The sequence below is a fragment of the Corvus kubaryi genome, unplaced genomic scaffold (genome assembly GCF_017639235.1).
Source record: "Corvus kubaryi isolate FWS band 111438036 unplaced genomic scaffold, C.kubaryi_AGA036_p1.0 66, whole genome shotgun sequence".
Classification (NCBI taxonomy): Eukaryota; Metazoa; Chordata; class Aves; order Passeriformes; family Corvidae; genus Corvus; species Corvus kubaryi.
Window position 1 is genome coordinate 19,162,808 of NW_024582054.1, and position 20,158 is coordinate 19,182,965.

At 38.1% G+C, this 20,158-nt stretch overlaps 1 protein-coding gene across 1 annotated transcript in view; it reads left to right on the forward strand.

Annotated features, from left to right (window-relative positions):
* SPATA7 (spermatogenesis associated 7) overlaps positions 1 to 20,158 on the forward strand; it is a 38,525-nt gene that overhangs the window by 15,697 nt on the left and 2,670 nt on the right. Inside the window, exons 5-12 of the mRNA XM_042047944.1 lie at positions 6,186 to 6,319; positions 13,197 to 13,663; positions 14,739 to 14,805; positions 15,255 to 15,325; positions 16,238 to 16,291; positions 18,042 to 18,119; positions 19,479 to 19,536; positions 19,894 to 19,942. Of these exons, the coding sequence (XP_041903878.1) occupies positions 6,186 to 6,319; positions 13,197 to 13,663; positions 14,739 to 14,805; positions 15,255 to 15,325; positions 16,238 to 16,291; positions 18,042 to 18,119; positions 19,479 to 19,536; positions 19,894 to 19,942 (978 nt within the window). The remainder of the gene's footprint in view (positions 1 to 6,185; positions 6,320 to 13,196; positions 13,664 to 14,738; positions 14,806 to 15,254; positions 15,326 to 16,237; positions 16,292 to 18,041; positions 18,120 to 19,478; positions 19,537 to 19,893; positions 19,943 to 20,158) is intronic.

Consider the following 20,158-nt stretch of genomic DNA (forward strand, 5'->3'; position numbering starts at 1 on the left):
CTCCCTGGCCAACTGACTGTGTTCTGTCCTTAAGTGGATTTAGTTTCCACTGTTCTTTTCCTGGTATCTTAGCTGGCAGCAAAGCAGGCAAGGTGCCATGGCCCTGGGCTAGCAGTGAGCATGTTCCGGTGTATTAGATCAGACTTACTGACTTAAAATAGTTGTTAAAATGTGAAACATCTTGAAATGTGAAACTTCTATGTTCAGAATTAGTCCAAGCATGTTGATTGATACCAGTGGCCATTAGAAGTCTGTGGTTGTGAAACTTGTGCCAGAAAACTTGACAAAGGCTGTGCCAAGTAAGACAGCTGCTGCTACACATGCCTGGTTTCTAACAGTACTAACTTTTCAACCCATATGTTTAGAGGTTTTTCCACAAAGCATATTGATAGTACAGCTTGAACCCAGTGATTAGTGTGCTTGGGAATGCAGGTCTCCTTGATACTGGGGCAGGGGGAGAAGAAGGAAAACAAATATTCTGAGAAGTTACCCGCCATAGATCTGTTTTAGCCTGATGGAACATGAATTCTTGGAGGGAAGGCAGTGAGAGATAGGGAGAAGCAACAATTCAGAGTGATAGTAGTGTTGGTTTTCTACTCTTTAAAAGGATTAAGGTCAAGAAAAAATATCAAGAAATACATATTGTTACGTAATTCTGTATTTAAATCTTAATTTTTCCTGTAAACACATATCTATGTTTCAGACTATGAAAAAGCAGAGATCAATGAAAAGCTGTCACAAAATTTCCCTATTTTTTTCTGTTACATCTTGTCCTTAAGTATGTATTTCTGAAAATGGAAGTTATAAGCAACTAATATAAGCCCTTTAAATTCAAGCACTCAGGTAATTCTAATGCCTGTGTTTTCAGAGTTGAAGTATGTCTTTGGAAAGGTGTTGGGTTTTTTTATAAGAGGTAATTAATTTTAGATATGCACATCAAAAATACATTTTTCACAGCTTGTAGTTGTGAAAAGACTTTAGAACATATAGTCTAACATCATGAGTTGAGCAGACCAAAAGTTCCATCCAGTTGTGCTAATATGGAATTGAACATCCATACTGAATGTGGCAAATAAAACACATAAACAAGAAAAGCCTGCAGTCTTGACTTGTAAAGGTCAAGAAATAGAGAAAACATAATTTCCTTTTGTAGATGTTTCAGTAGTTATTGATCATTATTATTGAAAATGTGTCCCTGATTTTTAATCTAATTTACCCAGCTTTACTATCTCTCTGCTGATGGGGAGGACTGTTGTTTTTATAGAATTGTCCACCGTTACTCAGGATTACAAAACAGCCATAGCATACCAGAGAATAAGAATAAAATTACGCATTCCACTTATTTTCAGTATTATCTCAGAACAGTATGTCTAAATTGTCCTTGGGAGCTACCCCAGTGGTACCTTGAAACAAAAATCACTGCCCAAGGCCACCTAGAAGCCCAATGGACCTCTCTCTAGGGTACACAAATGGAGGTTTACCTGGGCAGGCTTAGACATTTCCTTTGGGGTTGGTTCAGCATTCCACAGATTCTGTGCAGTAAGTGCTGGCAGGCTGCTGTGTTCTTCATATGGCTGACAGAAGTATATAGGAGGTGTCTGCTGGATGAGGACCCCATATGAGCATCAGAGGTGGAAGGATTTAGGATATCCAGTGCTTCTAGCCTCTTGTGAAATGCTTTTGAAGGATTCTTGTCTCATTGTTGGGCTTTATTTCCAAGCCTTAGCAATGACCAAATTTTGCCATTAGTAGCTTTGCCAAGTAGTATCACATTTCTGAAGTACATACCCTCATACAGGCATATCTTTCCGTTTGAGACAAGAAAAGCTTTAGTATCAAGCTCTTGGTAAATACTTTGTCATCCTTTTTTTATGGTGGTTCCTCCCTTATTTGATGAAACCGTGCTACTGATACCAGATGTGAAGAAGGACTGCAAAATCATCTCTTGGAGTTATGAAAATAAAAATTTCTGTGTTAAGGCATTTAGATTTAGACTTACAGCCAATGGCAAAATTCAGTTTACATTTGATGAAATGTCACCCAGGGTGCTTAAATCATGGTGTACTGGGGATTTGTGTAGAGCTAGAAAACTAGTAATTTTTACTAGAGCTGGTAAAAATTCTTAGAGAAGGAAGAGCTTGCTTGCAGAAGAAGTAATATCACCAGGTGATATACTGGACACTTTAGTTATGGTCACTGCAGGCACTTCAAGCTCAGCTGAGATGATGTTTGTATGATTTATCTAAAAAGAATTCAAAAGGGAATTAATAACTGGAAGTGTGTTTGCAAAAATAGCTTAAATAAAAACACAGTAGGGAAATGCTGAGTGTTAGATAATTCCTTTGAGATACTGTTCTGCACACTGAACTCAGTTTAAATCTAACTTAATATTTCATCGTCTGCATTGATTATTTACATCAGAAATGAAATAACTTGAAGGTTAACTGCCAGTTGTTCCGTGATGTGACACATGATAAATTTAGCAATCGGAAATTCAGAGCAAAGGACAACCACTGGCATTCCAGATCATACTGTCCTTCTAAGTGCAGAGCTTTCAAGCTGACTAGGACTGTGATATGTATGATTAGTTTGTTTCTTCGAGATTTATGACGTGTTTTATAACTCTAAGTATGTCTTGAAATGCTAGTGCAGTCTAGATTTCAGGAAAAAAGAATTATGCCTATAGAGAGAGTGTTCTAAAAGGGGAATAAAGTGATCACTACTTTGAAGTGTGGTGTACTCTGCAAAGAGTATTTGCTTAGGCAAAAGTGTTCCTTCTGTGACAGATAGATCAGTGTTTTATAGGAGTTTCTTTATGAGGAGTGCTACAGTTTAACATCTGAAATTCATGGTCTTTGTGCATCCTTTCACTGACAACAAAATCAAGAAGATGGATTCATGGAGTGGACGCAATAAGTTACGGAATCTATTCACAGACTGAATTTATCTGATCTACAGAATCACTAATTTGCTTATATTCTAGTACATTTTCTCTTACTATACTATAAATCTGTGTGGTTTTGAGCACAGTAGTTAATGAGATACAATTAATCTCAGTCTCTAATAAGGCTTTTAAAGGGACTTATTATTTGGATCTACAGGCTTATTTTATTCCTAAACATTTTGTTTTCCCCTTTTAAGGAGATGAAAAGTAACCCAGAGGTTTTCTTTTTGCATTTATTTGTCACGAGATACTTACTATGATGTACTTTTTTTCCATATTTAACTCTACGTATGTGACATGTTCCTGGAGCCAATGTTCAAGTAAAAGCTACTTGCAGTGAAACTATTATAAGTATTTGTTAACAAATGCATTTTGTGTTTACTTCCCACTAGTTTATGACTGTATGCCAAGGGCACTTTTTTCAAATTTAGTTTATGACCCTCTCTGAAAGCTAAAAAAGCTGTATCTGTAATAGATTTGAAGCAGAAGATACCTTAAACAGTGAGCAATGTTTTCAATTAAAAGCTAAATCTCCTTCTAAAATTGCCTGTCTCTTGAATGCTGGTCTCATTCTTTCTGTGTTTAATATATTGACACTGCAACACAAGCGGTTATGTATGACAGCCTTAAGTTTCTTCAGCTCCTCTCAGTTGTAATATTGTAATTAATGCCTAAAAGTTCCAGGCAAATTTTCTATCTGGCTGAAGTCAAAGGGGAAGACTGGATTCTCCAGTCCTTGCATGGGTAAAGGACATGTGAAGTAAGGAGAGGTAGGTCTGCGTGCCTGTTTCTGCCTTTGTCTGTGTTACTTGCTGACTGCCTCAAGCTCACCTCCAGCTGTCTGTTTATATCCACATTAGCTCTTTTTGAGAAGGATTTCTCTATCTCTTACTTTGCTGGTTTCACAATTCCTAGCTTTTACCACAGATCTAGCCCAAAAATTCATAATTTGGCAGTAAGATGTGTATATTACTGGGGTTTTTCCCCCAGTTACAAACCCAACCCGCTACAAGTACACATCAGCCATCACCATTTTACCTGAGCAGTAGGCAAGATGTCACTTTTTACAGCCTCCATGCATGTGCACACACAGACACGCTGTATTGGCCCAGAATAATTATTTATCTCAAACATATAAAACGTCTAACCTGCAGCTAATTTTTGAGTGCTTTTCTGTAACTTTTAAGACAAACACAATTAGAAATAATGGTAATTTAGAACAGACACAGTAACTCAGTATAGAAAGAAAAACATTGTGGTTTAATTATTTAACAGTACAGTATATTCTATCATTCTGTTAGAATGTGTATTTTTAATTCAGAGTTGTATTAGGTAGCATTTGTTACATTCAGCTAATATTTTCCCAATAATATAAGCAGTTTCATATTGGAAGTACTCTAATAGCATATGATGGATAAATCAGCAACCATAAAAGAAATTACTCTGTATTTTCCTCATCAGTTGTAAGAATTGAAAGAAAGAGAAAGAGGGATTTTCCTGAGCAATGAGAGCAAAGATTTTGCATCTGAAAGATGAATTTTTATCTTAAAAGGGAACTAAAATGTTTAAAGTAATGAATACACTTACTTATTTTGTGGAGATTAACATGTATATAGAGTACATGTACACAGACGAGTGCATTTTAAAGGTTGATTAAATGTTCTCAGATTGCTGTAGGTCTCAGCTGTGTAGAAGAATGAACCACACCAATCCCTGAAGTTTTTAACATTTCCATGCATTAAATATAGTAGTGCATGTGCAGATTGGGGTCTACCAGAGTATGATATAAATATATCATGAAACCAGAGAAGAAATCCTCAAAGACCTTTGTCTCTATGAAACAGATGATTCATACACTTGGATCTGTGTTAAGTGAATGAGAAAATTTTCATTTAGTATACAGACTTCAAAAGTGTGCTTGCTTATTTTTCCCCATTTGGAAATGAAATTATTAATGTTTTTCATCAGCCTCATTTGGATTTTTCAACTTTGTGAACTTCGGGTACTGTATCCAGTTCTGGGCCTGTCACTTCAAGGAAGACATTGAGGCGCTGGAGTGGATCCAGAGAAGGGCAATAAGGCTGGTGAGGGGTCTGAAGCACAAGTCCTGTGAGGAGTGGCTGAGGGAGCTTGGGTTGTTTAGCCTGGAGAAAAGGAGGCTCAGGGGGGACTTTATCACTCTCTACAACTGCCTGAAAGGAGGCTGTAGACAGGTGATGGTCAGCCTCTTCTGCCAGGCAACCAGCGACAGGACAAGAGGACACACTCTTAAGCTGTGCCAGGGGAGATTTAGGTTGGACATCAGGAACAATTTCTCCATGGAAAGGGTTGTCAAGCATAGGAATGGCCTGCCCAGGAAGGTGGTGGAGTCACCATCTCTGGAAGTGCTCAAGATGCCACTCGATGTGGCACTTAGTGCTGTGGTTTAGTCGGCGAGGTGGTGATTGGTCAAAGGTTGGACTCAATCTTGAAGGCTTTTTCCAACCTAAATGATTCTGTGTTTCATCTGTTGAACCTGGCTGTTTACAGTATCCAAAAACTTTGGACTGTACTATGTAAGATTTAGGTGACTGATGGCAAACTCATACACAGAAAATTTACCCATCTTTTGGGCTTCTTTATCTCATGACATAAATACCTGACTCATCTTTTTGCACTGCAGATGAGGTCTTGGACTGCAGGCCAGTGTGGACTGATAAAAATCCCCCACTCCTGATCTGACAGTAGCCCTCTCAGAGTTGACCTTCATTTTTTTGTGTTCTTGATGTAAACTTGCTTGTTTTGCCCTGGATTTCTGTATTTGGGAGGCTCCATACTGTTAGCATGGATTTTTTTACACGTCAAATTTGTTAACAATAAAACACAGGGTTTTCTCTGAAATACTGGATGAAAGTACAGTCAAAAGAATTCTACCTGTAAAAAATTGATAAAGCTTGTAAGTTTTTGAGCAAAATGCTGTGTTAGCAATACTGATCTTGTGTTCTTGTACAGGAAGTCCTGTATGCTGGTGTTTGTCATGAGGTAAGAAAATTTCAGGAAAGTTAAGGCTCAGCTTCAACTATTAATAATTTCTCTTGTAAGAGTAGGCATAAATTTTGTAACTGCTGTGTGTTGGAAGTAGGATGTATCTCAATGGTCTGACTTTACTGAGCAATTGAAAACCACAACAGTGTTTTCAAATCACTCAGGGAAAAAAAGAATATTTCAGTTTGGATCTGACCAATTTTGTCTCTTCCCTAAGTTGCTGACCAGCAAAGAAGAGAGAAACTGAAAAAGAAGATAGCCAGGTGTGAAGAGAAAATGAGTATCTGTGAAACTGTCTCCCGATCCTGTTCAAGAGACAGCGGAAGGCTGCTGCCATCCTCTTTTAGAAAGGTATGTATTTTAATTTTGTTTAGTAGATACTATCATATACTTGCCTGCCATAGTAACAGCTGATCACTGCTGTGAAGCAGTGAGGCATCTTTCAAGCAGCAGAAAGTAGACAAGGGTCTTTCTGGCATGTCCCCAACACCGAATGCATGTCTTGACCTTCTGACAAAGATGTCAGGTATCTGGATGAAGAGTGCTTGCAGTAAATACAAGCTCTAATTACCCTTGAGTTCTCTTGCTTTCACTTCAGCTGAAATTCCTGTCCTGTCACTCCGGAGCTTTGCACAATTTCCTAAGGCAGAACTCTGTTACCTCTACCCTTCCGAGCAGAAGAATCAGGAATCTTCCATTTTTTCCTTAATGAAAAGTTCTATTTGGTAATACATTTCATATCTAACAGTGTGCTACACCCTTCAGTTGCATTTCGTGAAAGCAAAAATAGTGCTTAGACCAAAATATACCATTCTGTATATATATGTTCTGCTTATATGCATAGGCTCACTTAGTTTGGCTGGCTATCCATCAAGATATGTGGTGTGTATTTCTAACTAATAAATAAATATGTAAATAGCCCAATAAATTACATTCTTGTTCATCGCTGTAAATGAGCAATTGCAGCTTAAAACAGAATAATGATTTAACTCTGTGATTCTAACAGCCTAAGTTTCATACATTGTTGAAATATATGTAAAGCTGGAGGACATTTCCAAGTAGTACAGCAAACACCATCAGTTTCTTTCCCTTGTGACTGATTTTTGCAGCAGGCAGCCTGAGTGTGACCTTATTGCAGTGCAGAAAAATAATGCCTTGAAATTCAATACATGACTCTTAGTTATGGATGAAAGCACAGGCATGAATAAGAAAAGGGAGTAAATGTGATATTTAAAATCTAAATTTTATTTTTTATTAATACCATTTTTGTCCTTCCGTATTATTTTTTGAAAACTTGGGGCAGGCAAAGTTCCTTGAATTGTTTCATTGCAAAACAATTTTGCAATGAAAAAGTAACATGTGTGTCTAACTACTGCATGAACTCCCAGCTTTAAAATGGAAGGATGCATTATAACAGACTGTGGCTTTTTTCCTTCGTTTTTCAAAATAAGATTTTCTGAAATTCTACCTGAATTGAGCTGGCCTTGACTAAGATCTCTGATTTGAACAGCACTTGGTATTTCATATCTCATGTTCAAGTAATCCTATTATAGGCATTTCTGGCTGCTAATGAATTTTTAAAATAAATTAATGCATGCCAAAAGTCTGGAAGGCTGCTTCATAGGAGGTTAAATTTCTCTTCTAGTAATTTGAAGTATGCTGTTGCCTTGACATTTCAAGATCCCTTTCAGCCTGTTTTTTGAGATACTTTTTTTTCTGAAGAATGAAAGTTATGGCCATCTGCTTGTGCATATGAAATATAGATTGGGAAACACCATTAACTGGTTCTAGTCTCTTGTTAATTTTGTGTGCAACACACATGTGGCTGTTTGAAATGCCTACTCAAATGGTTTATATTTAAAGATTTATTATACTCTTACAATACCACCAGTCTGAACATGTATTGTGCTTAAATTAGTTCTGTCATAATGGGAGATGTCAGTGACTAAACAAAGCAGAAGAATCTTCTGAGCGTCAAAGAAAGTTGTTTTCATTAGGAATGTTATGATTTCCTTTCAGGCTTCATAGTGACAATCACCTGCTGTGCTGATTGTTTGATGTAGGGTATGCCCAGCCTCTACCCTTGAGGGAGGCCTGCTTAAATAGGGAGATTGCACAACTTCCCAGCAGAATCCCTCTGGAAAAGGCAGCCACCTTTCAGTTACGGCGAGAGAGGACACAGACCCATGATCCTCTTGGAGACCTCTACAGATCCTTTGTAACCTACTGGCTTTTACCCCCTCACACCCACCCCTGTATCCCTCTAAGATCTAGCCCTCTGCCCCTGTGGGATCAGAGAGCTCGTCCCTGGCCTCCCCTTCGCGGGGTGCAGGCTAATAAAGCTGCCCCATGCGGAACTGCTGTACGGGCCTCTCGTCTGTCTCCTCCTGCTCCGGCCTGGGGGTTGCCTCGCAGCACAAGAGCTGAAATCACTCTTGCTGAATCACTGAAGAGCTGACAGCCTGCTGAGACAGGCACCCCCTGCAAAGGCACCCTGGCGGCCGAGGGGTCGCCGCAGACCTCTGGGGGACTGTTCCTTGCGGGACGCTCTCTCTGGAGCTGTCACGGCTTCCTGGGTCTGAGCCACAGACCCCATCCCGGCTGCTTCAGTTTGAATTAATGCACATTCAGTAATACCCCTTATTAATAACATCACAGTATTCAAGGAAAGTTGGAACCTACCACATTATAGAATTGATACCCACACACACACATGCACAAAATGAAAGAGTGTAACGGGAACATAATTTTGAAAAATAGTGATGTATAGAAACTTAATATATTCATAGAGGGTCCGATTTGTTCACATATTTGTATGAATTTTCTCTAATGGCAGCTTGTCACTTCCTGTAGAAGACCTTTGGTCTGTCCAGACAGAGAGGGCAGGCGCTCAGCTGACTTAGAGCAATATTTAAGTGGCCGTCTCAAGTTAAAAGAATCATATGCATTTATTGCAAAATGGCAGCTCCTGTATCCTGACAGTGCAGTTCATAAAGCATCTCTTTGATCTCATTTTCTGATGGTAGATGAACTATTCTATTGGAAGACCTTTTCATACAAGAACAAGTTAATTTCAAGATTAAATTAATCTTACTGTAACTTCAGTGACCCCAGTGAGAGCTGCCTTGGACCTTTTATGTGAAAAGGTATTTAGCAACCTTTCTTTTCAAAGTTTGGTTTTTATAGGGCAGCTGATACTTTCGTGGCTTTCGAGCTGGGAAACTAAACTTCTCGTAGAAAGTAGCTTACAGAGAAATCTGGATTCTTTCTCTGTGTTACTACTTTTGCCCGTCAGATGACAGCAGTATGCTTTGATGTGTTTTTACTGAATTTTCTTTTCCACAGAGTCCATGAAAATTCAGAGGTCCTCTTTCTACAAGCTTGCTGCAAAGTACTATTCAGTTTACCCCAGTTTTGTGACTAATAAAATTGAAGCATAAATACATACTTTATGAAACTTTTTAAGGGGGTTGCTGAAATCTATCATTGAGTAGATTTGTATCTTTCAAAACAGATTATACTTGGTTGAATCAACAGAATAGGAACATATATTGGTAAGCAAGATACAAGTCCAGATTTTTTACTTCAAATTACATTATAGTTCTTGATAGTTGTAATATCTAAAGCTGAGATACTACCATGGAATTTTTAAAATTTTATTTGAAGAATAGAAATAAATACATTTTAAATCTATTTTAATGTGTGCTGTTGTATATTTGTAGGCATGTTTTTGTCTGGTTTTTTGTGTGTTTCCTACTTAAAAATCTGATGATTTTACAGATAACAGACTAGAGAAGAATGTGAGCATACTTGCTTACAGTTTCCTTGCAATGCAGGTGTACAGATAATTTTCTGGAAGTTCACAAGTGACAAATTGCAGACAAACTGCATTCTCTGACACTCCTTAAAATCTTTTTGAAGTGTCCAACATAGTTCCTTGTTCATGATACTGTTTCTTCATCTACTTGGTGGCTGTAATTCTTTCCTGTTTGAGTAGTAAAGTTTTGCCTCAGGATAAGGGCTTTGAAAGACATTCTTTTCTCAGCACTTGAATGAGTACATCTCACAGCTGACACAGATGCAGCTTAGGGTTGCAGTTCTCTCTAGTCACCAGAGAGCTACTTGGTCTGTTCTACTTACGAAATACTTGAGAAGGAGAAGAGAAGAACTGCCCTAAGCTTCCTCATATATAAAGAGTGCTTGAACTTAGGATATTGCCATATCAACCTTGTGCCTTTGTCTTGTTTTAGGATCAACTCAACTGCTTCTGAGGAGCAGAACATGTCACTTTCATGAGGTGTAGATAAATAATTGGCTAATGTAACTTCATATCTTTTCTTAATTATTTTGCATAATGCAGGGAACCAGTCATGATATGCTCACAAATGCTTCTACAATCTGATTTATATTGCAGTTCAATGAACTGATTTAGTCACTGAGAGTAAAGTGTTTACAAGAATTAAGCTGCTTATAATATAGACTGAAGGGTATGGAATTAGCTTTTCAAAACATCTGTATAGGTGGATTCTGAAACTTTCTAGTCTTATCAGTTTTCTGTAGTGCTGAGCTACCACTGCAACTACTTTATATGCAAACAATCACACTGGTAAGCCTCATTATACTGCTTGCTAACACAGGCATTTGTTTGGCTTTGTGACTGCATGTTATCAGTTCAGCAGTTAATTATGCTGTAGTAGTAAAATAAAGTTGACTCATGTGAGACACCATCAAGAAGAGCTTATTTTGCCTCAGCTAACTGAAAAATACCTCTTTGTATTAGGCACCAGCAACTCTGGTTATTTTGGGGTACCAGAATAGTGTAGATAGGTCTTACTGATGTGAGAGAAAATTGTTGTTGAAGGAAATACATGGTATGACAGCAGTGTGATCTGTGACTTAATTTTCATGGTAAAATAGCTGCGTTTTTAATATTCCTCTAAATAGCATTTACTGCATACTACAAAATGTATATTCATCATAATTGAGCTTTAATTTAAAATACTGTGTTTGAAAGGAAAAAAATGAAATTGTATCGATTCTAAGCAATAACAGTAGCAGTGTTATGAGAAAACGCAGCATTTATACGCTAAGAGTCTATTGCTCAGAATTTTTAAAAACACCTTTATTAGGGTTGAGTGGTATAATAGAAAATCTGTGTATAATTACAAGGTATACTATCTATTAGTAGGTTACAATGTCATGAATTTTCAATAAATGTATAAAGATTTCCGATTTTGGTCATTGTTTTTTTTTTCTCTCTTTACACCCCCCAGTGGGAAATCTCAGAAGTCTCAGGACAAATATTGGTTATCTTGCAAAATCCCCACAGGCACTTTATTTTACAGTTGTTTTTGTGACTTCTGTTGGCATTTAGTCCATTGTCACTTCGTGGTGGGGAAAATCACACATCCAGCCTTCAATCCATATCTTAATCAGCTGATTATTTTCAGAAAGTGAGATATTCTTGAGGATTTTCTCCAGGTTTATAATGTGCTCAGGCAATGAAGCACCACTGGAAATGCACTGGATCTGTGTTTCAGAGTTAGTCTCTCAAAGTAGTTTGCACATAGATTAATTGTGAGATCAGGATAAGCTACTTGGTGAATCTGTGAATCTTCTCAACTGGCATTATGGTTGTATGTTATAAATAAATGCATGTCACAGCATATGTATGAAGTCATACTATACTGGATCCACTCTTTCTCAGGCTTCCCATAGGGCAGATGTTCCTTCAGTAACTTCAGTAATGTAATGCTTCTGCTCACATTTTTACTTGTGTGATAGAAGCATAATAGAGATGAATGAAACACATATGGAAATCACCTTCCTTTTCTTCCTTTTGTCACTGCAGAGCTTGTGGTCTGTACTGGTGTCTCCTTATCTTCCTGTTCTTTGTTCAGGTGGTGGAGGTACATGAACAAGTTAATTTCTGTGTTAGCCTATCTGAACTAAACTTCAAGTTTGTTAAAAACTGAAGACAGCCTTAGAAATTGAATTTTCTTCTTAGGAAACACCTCTACTTGTATACATTTTCTTAAATCCTACAGCACTTTGTTGCTGATGATGTGGACCTATATGAACTGCCCCAGTGTTAGGAAAGTATGATAATAATTTTAGAAAGTTAGCTGTTGGTTTTGAATTGGGTTTTCTCACTTGTTATATTTTAGCTGTTATTTTGCCCTGCTGATTGTGTGGTACAGCAGTGAGACTTTCCAGAATAACACTATCCTCAGCTTGTCTCCCTCACTGTTGCACTGTAAGCATTGTCTCTGAGTGTTGTGGTGCTAGATAGTTTGAGTACACACAATGGGAGTCGTGTCTTCTCCATCATGCAGTTGTGTGTAAGAGAACTTGAATTTCACAGTTATATGTGTGGATGAAATAAGTTGGTTTATACAAAATTTTGTTTGCTGATAGGCTTTTGGTTTAATCTTCCAGTTCTGCATTATTCCTGCCCTTGGAGATGGTAAAATGTCATACATAATTTTCACTGACTGACAGAATATTTGGTAGGTGGCTGTATCCTAGGTAGGAAAAGCACATAAAACAACTGTTTTCGTAAGGTGTTTAAAACACATTGTAAAGCACATTTACTAGTGTGCATACCCTGTCCAGGTATTAATGCTTTGAAATTGCAAATTTTTCAAGGCTCTCTCTATGACGGAAATAAAATTTCTATTTAATTGTTCTTTCAAATTTAACAAAACAAACAAACAAATGGCCAAACCAACCAAAAACCCCACCTTAAGATGTCACTTAGATTTAGTTGTGTTTTTGTCTTACATGCCTTTGCCACAGTGTCATAATACAATTCAGGAATAATGTTGAATTTTTAAGCATGGGATAATTATGGCTAATCCTTCGCTTGCCCAGGTGGTATGAACAGAGCATATCCAGGTAAAATAATTTGCCTCAGTGCAATGATTCCTTAACTTCTAAAAATGTATTGATTAAACTGTTGGTTTGATGTAGCCATCAAAATTCTGTAACAGAGTACCAATGTTTTGCTACCGAAGCAAACCATTTGCTTATTACTCTCTTATTTCCTGTGACTAGATTTTAAAATCTGTTAGCACTGAGGCTGCTGTGAAACCAGTTTGATCTTATAAAAATTGAAAGTTTTTACATAGAAAATACCTCCAAGTTGGTAACAGTAGTAGCTGGGAGTACCATCATGAGCAAAGTAGGTAATTTGCAAAGCAATCAAATTTGTTTTATTTTTTTCTAGAGTTTCTTGGAAGTAGAAGACAATCTCTTCCCCTGTGCTGGGCAAGCACAGTACCTATCAAGAGCACCGTCTCCTTTTGGCCAGCATGGCTCAGTTCGCTCCAGTCCAGTTAAACATGCCAGAAAGTGTTCTCGGAATACATCCAGGGCATCTCACTCATGTGTCTGTACGTCAAGGCCACCAAGTAAACACTCTGGACTTTCATGCAGTCACTCCATTGATAATTTTGTGAGCATTGGTTGTTCCCAGAGGTGTCAAGGAAACAACCCCAAAGTGAGCAGCGGGGATCTTCTAGAGAGGCACTCTGAATACTTTACCAAGAGCCGAAAACCTTTTACTCCACGCACCTTAATATCAAATGCTAAATCTCTCCTGACAGAATACAGGTATTACACTCCTGCTCGAAGGAAGAAGAAAAATCGCCGCAAGCAGTGTGTGGAAGCTCAAACACAGACTGATATGATCAGGTACAGAGATTGAAACTTTATTTTGTAACTCTGGAATTTAGTTATCCTAACAGTATCTTCATAAAAGCAACATGTTTTGCTCTCATTACAGTTGTATAAAACCAGAGTAATTATTCTGAAGTTATTCTAGATAGGCCTTAGCAAAAGCTAGAACAGAATGTGATTTTCCTTTTTTTCACTGGAGTATTTTACTGTCCTCTTTCTGGAACAACTAGTTTACTCTATACAGATTGAAGTGCCGCTAAATTCAAACTGTGGAATCTCACATCTGCTGGTGATAATCATTCCCTCTGTCTTCCGTATGCTATCTCTGGTGTATAGTTCCATCTCTTAAAGAATTAACCAGTAAGAGCATGCAAGTAGCTCCCCACTGTTGCCCCTGGAGTCTGATACTTTCCAGTTTGTTAATGAATACATCATGCAAAGATCCGTTTTTAACTCTTAAATGCAGCTTTTCCTTGGTTTTTTATCACTTGAATTTAAATACCTTCAGATATACCCCGTATAAAATATTTTAAACAAAATTAGGGTCCTTCTCTTGCATAGAACTTCTCAGCAAATTGAACAATTCTGATTTAGTTTTGTTTTTAGTGATACTACCTTGTAAAGAGAAATCTTTTCCCTTTTGTGTCCTCCATGCCTGCATGTCCAACTCCAGTTTTTTCATAGGACAAATTGGGAATTTCCTAAGACTAGAATTATGATAGCTTTGGCTCTGTATTGCAACTGTTGACTTTCTGGCTGTGGGTCATCTGTTTTCCTGGTGCACTTTTAATTTTAGGATCATCTCTGTTCTTAATTCTGAACAATTATTTTGGATAATTTAGTTATCCCCTGTTAATATGCAGCTAAGTAATTAATTTGGATCACCTGTTTATGACTAGGGTCATCCTTCAAAACAAACTATAACTTAGTGATATTATATGAACCTAACTCTGGCAGAAGTTTTCTGAACTGTTCGGTACTATGTTCTGTTCAGACCGATGAGAAATTTCCACAGTGGAACTGGTTTTCTCATCCTGCATATATTGAAAGTAGTCTACTTGGAAAACTAATACTTCTCTAAATTTTGTAGCTTTCCATCTGCAGACAAAGTGTATGTGAGAAAAGTTATGTGTGAACACCAGAAGATCCCATCAAAGGTAATAATATTATCTACCAGTGGGTACTCTTCCCACACCCATTGCCATCATGGTGGGGTAATACATTTCATCACTGCCACAGCAGTGAACAGCTGATTTAGGTTTTCTTTTCTCTATTGCCATGACATGAATTCATTCCAAAGAGGAGAGAGTTTCAGAACACGAGTGAAAACAATAAATAAAAAATTCTGAGGTACATAAAGAGATCTCTTTAATTTTTTTTTGTTTTTTTTCTGTAAGTGCACTATCAAATATCTTCTGAGGCCACAGATAATTGGTACATGACTTTTCAGCAGAAGAAGGTGTCCCTTTTGTCTGTTTACCCAGAGTTCTCAGAAAAGACATAAAATTTCTAGGGCTTAATCACAGAGAGTTAATAGATTAATTTTAATGGAAAAATTTTATGTGTATTTGCACTGATAATAAAGATTTTTATCTCTGTATTGTAGGCTGAAGCTAAAAGATATACTCTGGATGAGCCTGAGAGAGGAATAGATGGTTGTCAATACTCCATCCTAAGGTGACTGATTTACAGCAGGAGGAAATATTTGAAATGCCCATTCTTTCTATACAGCTGGTCCTTAGGCCATAAGTCTTCCCTGCCATTTCTCTTTTTAAGTCTTTTCTCACAGGACTTATGTTAGGTTGGGTTTTTCACATCAATGGCCTTTCCCAACTTCAAAATTCATTATTTGCTTGTGATAAGTTCCACTGGGAAGCCAATTAAGAAAAGAGAGCTCTGAAATATATCAGTATTTTTGTCAGAAATGAGAGCGATGATGCATTATTACCGTTGTTAGTTCTGTATATCGGGGCTCACAGACTATATAGTACTCTAACTAAACAGTGCATTGGTATTCCAATCAGTACTTCCCCTTAGTGTCTCCAGGCATCCAGCCTTTCGAATCTGTGGTATGTGAGAATTGTAAACCAGGAGTATTTCCCACATCTTTTTCTGAAAACTTAATACTGAGATTGCTACAATACAAGAGCAGTGTTGGAAATCAGGCCAGAACCCACAGGCTCCGAGCTGATTCTCCTCATTGCTGACCTAAGTGTCATGCATGAGTCGCTGATTTGCTCTCTGGCCTTTTCATACAAAGGCATTTTTATCTGAGGAGAAAAACGTACTCCGAGTTGAAAAAGCACTCTAATGGATAGCAGAGATTGAATAGCACCTAAGTAGCACCAAGGTCTTCTGAGCACTGTGTCAAGTGAGGTGGTGTAATGTTCTTGAACCATAGTCTTTCAGGTTTCAGTGCAAGCAGGGGATTTTGCTGCTGGAGCAGGGTTCAGGGGTGTTATGATGGCCTTTTTCGCAAAAGGAATGGTATAATGGCACACTGTGGCTCCAGAAGAAAATTACATGCCAGGTAGTATAAAAGGGGTTTAGAATGTTGTTCTTTTTCTTGCCCTCTGATTTTCTGATTAGAGAGACATCACGGCATCCTCAGAAGTGTTCACCAAGGAGGACTGCTGAGGCCGAGTAAGTATGCTTAAACCATTTTTCTACTCATTTACAACATCAAATTAGAAAGCTTTCCTCAAAACTGATGAACGTGAAACATACAATACTTAAAAAGTTTTATGTGAATCTAAAAATGAAGAAAATTCATTATAACTTCAGAAGATTGTACAGTGCCTATAGTTTGTTTCCATTTCTTTTTAGGTCTGTAATCTCTGAATCAAATATTGGCAAATGAAACACCAAACTGAAGGGCATTCTTACCACATTTCTGCACTGAAATTTGATGATAATTAGAAGAGTTTTGAGTTATAATCAGAAACATTACTAACGCTTCATCAAGTGGCCTTGGGAAAGTCATTCAATTCTTTGTGCTTTAGGACAGGCTTGTCTTTCCCCAGCTTAGGGCTTATAATAGAGGTCTCAAATACCAGCTGTAGATAACTTCCTTGACTATAGAAGAAACCAAAATTACAATCTTTACGCACGGTAACAAATTTCATGTAATGAAAGTCATGCAAGTTGTATTCCATTTTTTATTTTCTGTTTATTAAGACTGGAGAATGACTCAATAGAATTTGAATGGATGCTTTGGAAGACTTAAGAAGATGCTATTGATGCCATGAAGATTTTTTTGTCTTTTATACCCCTGTTATACCTTTTTTACAACTTCTGTATTCTCTGTGCTTTTTGCCTACATTCCTGGATTTGTTTGTCAAGCTGAGAGACTAAACATTTTAGAAGCTTCGTAGCTAGGGATCAGTGTGCCCCAGACCCCAAGGTCCCCTCCAGAACACATTCTATAAACTAAGATAGAACTATCCAGGGGAAGGCTCCTTGGGGAGGGGGGCTCACTTGAGCCTCTCATTGGGGAATCTTTGATAGATATGCTAATTAGTAAAACCTATAATGTTATACCCGATCTTTTGGGGTGGGCATTTCAGCGGGGTGCATTTCAATGCGCATGACCTGGACATGTGCACCAAAGGATCCTTAAAATAAATACCAAAGTAAAATTCCTTTTCCCCTTCTAACCGTGTTTGACTCTTGATTTTAAGACCAGGAAAAGGCATCACTATGAAAGAAAAACAGGACTGAAATATTTTGGGGTTTTCTCTATTGTTGTCTTTCAAGGAGAACTCCAGACTTTTGGAGAGTGTCCGATTTAGAGTATTTAGCATCAACAACTCTTTTAGAGGTATTAAAGTAGAGATAAGAGGTGAAAGTGACGTCTCACACTAACAAGATTTTGTACATCAAGGAGATAGATGTGTTGAAATGAGTGGATGCTGCCAAATAAGCAGTTAAACTCTTCTCAGGTTCCATTTAGGACTAGCAATTTTCAGCTGCAGTCAGATTCTCTAGAAGCTCCTTTGGAAGCCTCTACCCAGAGCATCAAACTGCAATTGTACACTTTCTTCCCAGTTAACTCCCCTTTCTCCTTTGAGTGCAAAGCAGGTTCTGAACATGCTCCAAGATTCATTTGGGATCTCTGTGCTAATTTATACCACAACAGAAAGTTAGCATAAAGACAAAGTACCATGACCACCTTTATAACAGTCTCACATTTTGCCGTCTTTTATTATTGTCTAGATTGAATGAAAGTCTTAGTTTGTCCTGCTAGACTTGCCCGTTATGAAAAATAACCACTGATACAAGAACTATAAAATCTTAATGGCTGTTCCCATGAAGGTGATTAGACCTACTACAGTGTGTCATATATGTTTCTATGGTAAAGCATTTAACATTGGGGTTTCTGTTCTCCCTGCAGAGAAGAGGAGCTTTTATATTTAACTTTCATTGAAGATGTAACAAATGAAATTCTTCGACTTGGGTTATTTTCTAACAGGTAGGTTACAGTTGTTTTCAATTTTATAGTGCTATGTCAGAAACCCCTGGACTCCATAAGAAAGGGAAGCAGTGATTAGTAATAATTTCTTTATATACACGTATACACAGCCCTTGCTTTTGTTTTGTTTCCTCCTCTTTTTTGCTTATGGAAGAAAGGGGAACTAGGACATACCTGTGGGTCATTTACTTTGATCTGCTGCTGTGTACCATGAGATAAAAGCTTCTGTTAGAAACTGACCTGGAACCCTAGATGGAATAATGCTAAAGAAGAACTCATTTTACTCTGCCACATCTGTTTTGCTAAATAAACCGAGTTACTAATCTTTCACACAACAGGTCCTTCATCTCCTTTCTGTCCTTCTTCCAGTATGAATTCAGTCTTCAGCATAGGTTGCCAGGATTACATCCTCTTTCAGATAAAGGTTCACCAGCTGCTAAATCAGGTTTCTTTTTTCCAACACCATACTGGTTCTTTCTAATAAAGAACTCTCAATTTATGCAAAAAAACTTGCAGTATTTCTATATATATACAGACTCTTTACCCATTTTTGTAATTTCCCATTCAAGACAGTCTAATTTCTTAATATTCTGATCTTGCTTGTGTTGATAATATTTCTAGCTGTTTTTCCAATTCTGTGCCCTCTTATTTTTTTCTTCTTATGTCAAGGCTGTCAATGAGAATACTAAGTACACCAAGTAAAAAAAACTTTAAAAATTTTGAGAGCGGTCTCCTTCTGGCTCTTTTTTACAGTAATGTTGTCTTCCATTAGAACCCTTCTTGCACTTTTTTTTAATAATTTTTCATGTAAGATAGGTTAAATTCACTTGACTTTTCACTGTTCCAGTGACTGTGTACTTCAGTTGTCACAGAACATATTCTCTGCAGAATTTTTTTTCTCATTCTGCCTAAGCAATGGAAGAGAGCTCTTAGGACTGAGGACTTTTCCCTGGATTTTTTTTTTACTGAAGCTGGATTTTATTCCTTCTCTTTATTCTTGTGTATAGCAGCCACTATGGTGCATCCAAGAGATTTTGCATACTTCAGCATGCCAGTAGAATCACCTCTGAATTGTTGATTTCTCCCAGCATATAGGCCCAACAGAACAAACACACACATAGTTGTGCTACAAGTCACCCCATGGTTGCCATGTGCTGCCCAAAGCCAGGTCTGCCTGCTGAGCACGTGTCCAGTGGGTTGCTGACTACAGGTAGCCCTCTTTGTTACAGTGTAGCTGAAACAGTCTTAGAGGTGCCATTCAGCTAAGAAATTAAAATTAAAAACTACAGTCATTGCTTTATGTAGCTCTGGTAAAAGTTGGGTTTTCTCCTGTGAAATAATTTGGTTTTTTATTTGTAGGGTTCTGGATCAACTGTTTGAGTGCTATATAGAAGAAAATAAGAACTGCTTGGATGAGGTGTGTGCTGCCCTTATAATTGTCTCTCTCTCTGCATATGATTTAGGTGATGTTTCCAAAGAGCAGGGCAAATGCACTGAATATTTGAGGGTAAAGGTAACCAGAATACTTAGTGGGGAGCCTCTCTCTCCATAAATGAGATTTGCAGTCTCATGGATTGTGGCAAATCAGGAGTCACCGGTACAGTGACAGCAAATGGACAACAGTCAATTCAGTTTGGTGATACTCAGTGTTTAATTTAGTCACTTGATTGCAAGCAGCGTCCTTTTCCTACTGTCAGTCAAGCCCTGAGTCTGAGCAATGCTCAGGTGCCATGGGGCTGGAGAAGTGTCACCCCTTTCTTCCTTCACCTCTTAGGGCAAAATGCGCCAGATGTTGGATGTGCTGAAATCAGACCTCGGCTGCAGCCAGGACAGCGACACAGAGCTAATCCATGAAGACCGGGACAGCGACACAGAGCTAATCCATGAAGACCGGGACAGTGACACAGAGCTAATCCATGAAGGCCAGGACAGCGACACAGAGCTGATCCATGAAGACCGGGACAGTGACACAGAGCTGATCCATGAAGACCGGGACAGCGACACAGAGCTAATCCATGAAGACCGGGACAGTGACACAG